A 1794-nucleotide genomic window follows, 5' to 3' on the forward strand; every position below is an offset into this window, starting at 1 on the left:
TTCACAACTAGGGCGTGCCATACTGCATAACATAAAAGAAGAAGCCATAGAAACAGAAACCATGGAAACAGAAATAAACACTGAGAAATCAGAAGCCATAAAAACAGAAACCAGAGTGGTTAAGGTGGAAGAAGGGGAAAGCCCAATCGTTATCAGTAATGTAATGACTCTAGTAAAAGCACAAGAGACAACCGCCGTTGGTGGAAAGGTAGTGAAGAATAAGCTGTCTCCCATCTTGGCTGACACTTTAAAAACGACCAGAAAGAGGAGGAGAGGAGAGGAGAGAGGAGGAGAGGAGAGGGGAGGAGAGAGGAGAGGGGAGGAGAGAGGAGAGGAGAGGGGAGGAGAGGTAGTGAAGAAGAAGGTGTGTGAGTGGGTGTGTGTGAAGAATGAGCCGCTGATACCCCTGCTTAGCTTAGCTACTCCTCCGCTACTTGTTCCGAACAGTACACCTGAAGAAGACGGGCTGGTTACCACTGCCGCCGTGTCTGATTCGGCTAGATTAGACGGGGTTGTCGTTGAAGCAACGAGACTCAGCCAAGCGGTTGACGCGGCGTTGCGAGGCACAGCCCCCCTTAGACGAAAGAACAAAAGAGCTAACAAAAGACGCAACAAGAACAGAAACTTTAACGCTGTCGTGACTGCTGTTTCTCAGGAGGCAGGGTCGCGACGTGGTGCGGAGCGGGTCTACAGACCCATGGAAGAAAAAAGAAAACTGTTCATCGGAGCGCAACAGCGAGATGGGCACGAACACAGAATGAAACTCGGTTTCGAGCGGTTGTCTGATCCACAGAGCTGGAAAGAAATCCACTACGTCCGATTGGGTGCAGAGCACACGGTGCCTTGGGTGAATGCGAGGTGGGAGAGAAGACGTGTGACATCAATGTTGAAATGTTCCACTCGGGTCTACTGTTTTGATAAGGGTTGGGAGGGGAGAGAGAACCTGGAATTCACTGACATGAGACCAGCCATGGTGCGAGTGTTTCGACATAATGACAGCGGTGCCCTTTGGGCTGCTGTGAGAGCCGATATGTCGCTTCCTCCGCTCAGCCCAAATGGAGAGTTTATTGGGAAATATACTGCTGGGTGCCCCTGGGGAAACCCGTACTGTGTGTATGGAATCTTTTCTGGTGGAGGTTGGAGATGTTTCAACAGAAATAAACACGTACCCATCACTGCTGATGATGTTGTGCGAGCAGGGTGGGATGAGGAATATTGGGCTGAGAGAGAACACGTGTCTTCTGTGAGATGGACTTTCATCATTGACAAGGGGGTTCTTCTTCAAAGCGACTGCCCGGAGGAATGCCTGGGCCCCGTTTGGCGAGGACTGGTCGGACGTGGCGCTACGGCTTTTCGGTCCAAGAGGAGGGTGATGAATATGGCTCATGAGAGTGGACCTGCAACCCGTACCAACCCATATGCAAATTGCTGATTATTGATTAATCATATATTCTATATGTGTTTTTTCTGAGTGATGCTTGAGTCATGTTTTTGCAATGATATAACCACTGTGTGCTCTCCTAATATGTTGTTGTGTGAAACATGCTAAATAATTATGTGTGAAATGTGCTTGAGTTATGCTTACACAAACCTATATCCATATATGCTTGCAGAAAAATGCGTGAAATATGAAATGTGCTTAACCAGCGAGAATGTAAAGCAGAACAATGTGTACGTTAAGAGAGTTTGCAAACTTCACTGTGCATTAAATTGTGTAATGATGGAGTCAGAAATGTCAGAAATGAACATACATGTTGCTAGGATGTCTCTTGACAAAAAATAAGGTGGTTTAGA

The 1794-nt window shown here is 47.3% G+C and overlaps 1 protein-coding gene across 1 annotated transcript in view; it reads left to right on the plus strand.

Annotated features, from left to right (window-relative positions):
* Positions 1-761, plus strand: part of LOC116224054 — a 3903-nt gene extending 3142 nt beyond the window's left edge. Inside the window, exon 3 of the mRNA XM_031582616.2 lies at positions 656-761. Coding sequence (XP_031438476.1) covers positions 656-761 — 106 coding nt within the window. The remainder of the gene's footprint in view (positions 1-655) is intronic.
* The last annotated feature ends 1033 nt before the right edge of the window (positions 762-1794 follow it).

The sequence above is a fragment of the Clupea harengus genome, chromosome 16 (genome assembly GCF_900700415.2).
Source record: "Clupea harengus chromosome 16, Ch_v2.0.2, whole genome shotgun sequence".
Lineage (NCBI taxonomy): Eukaryota > Metazoa > Chordata > Actinopteri > Clupeiformes > Clupeidae > Clupea > Clupea harengus.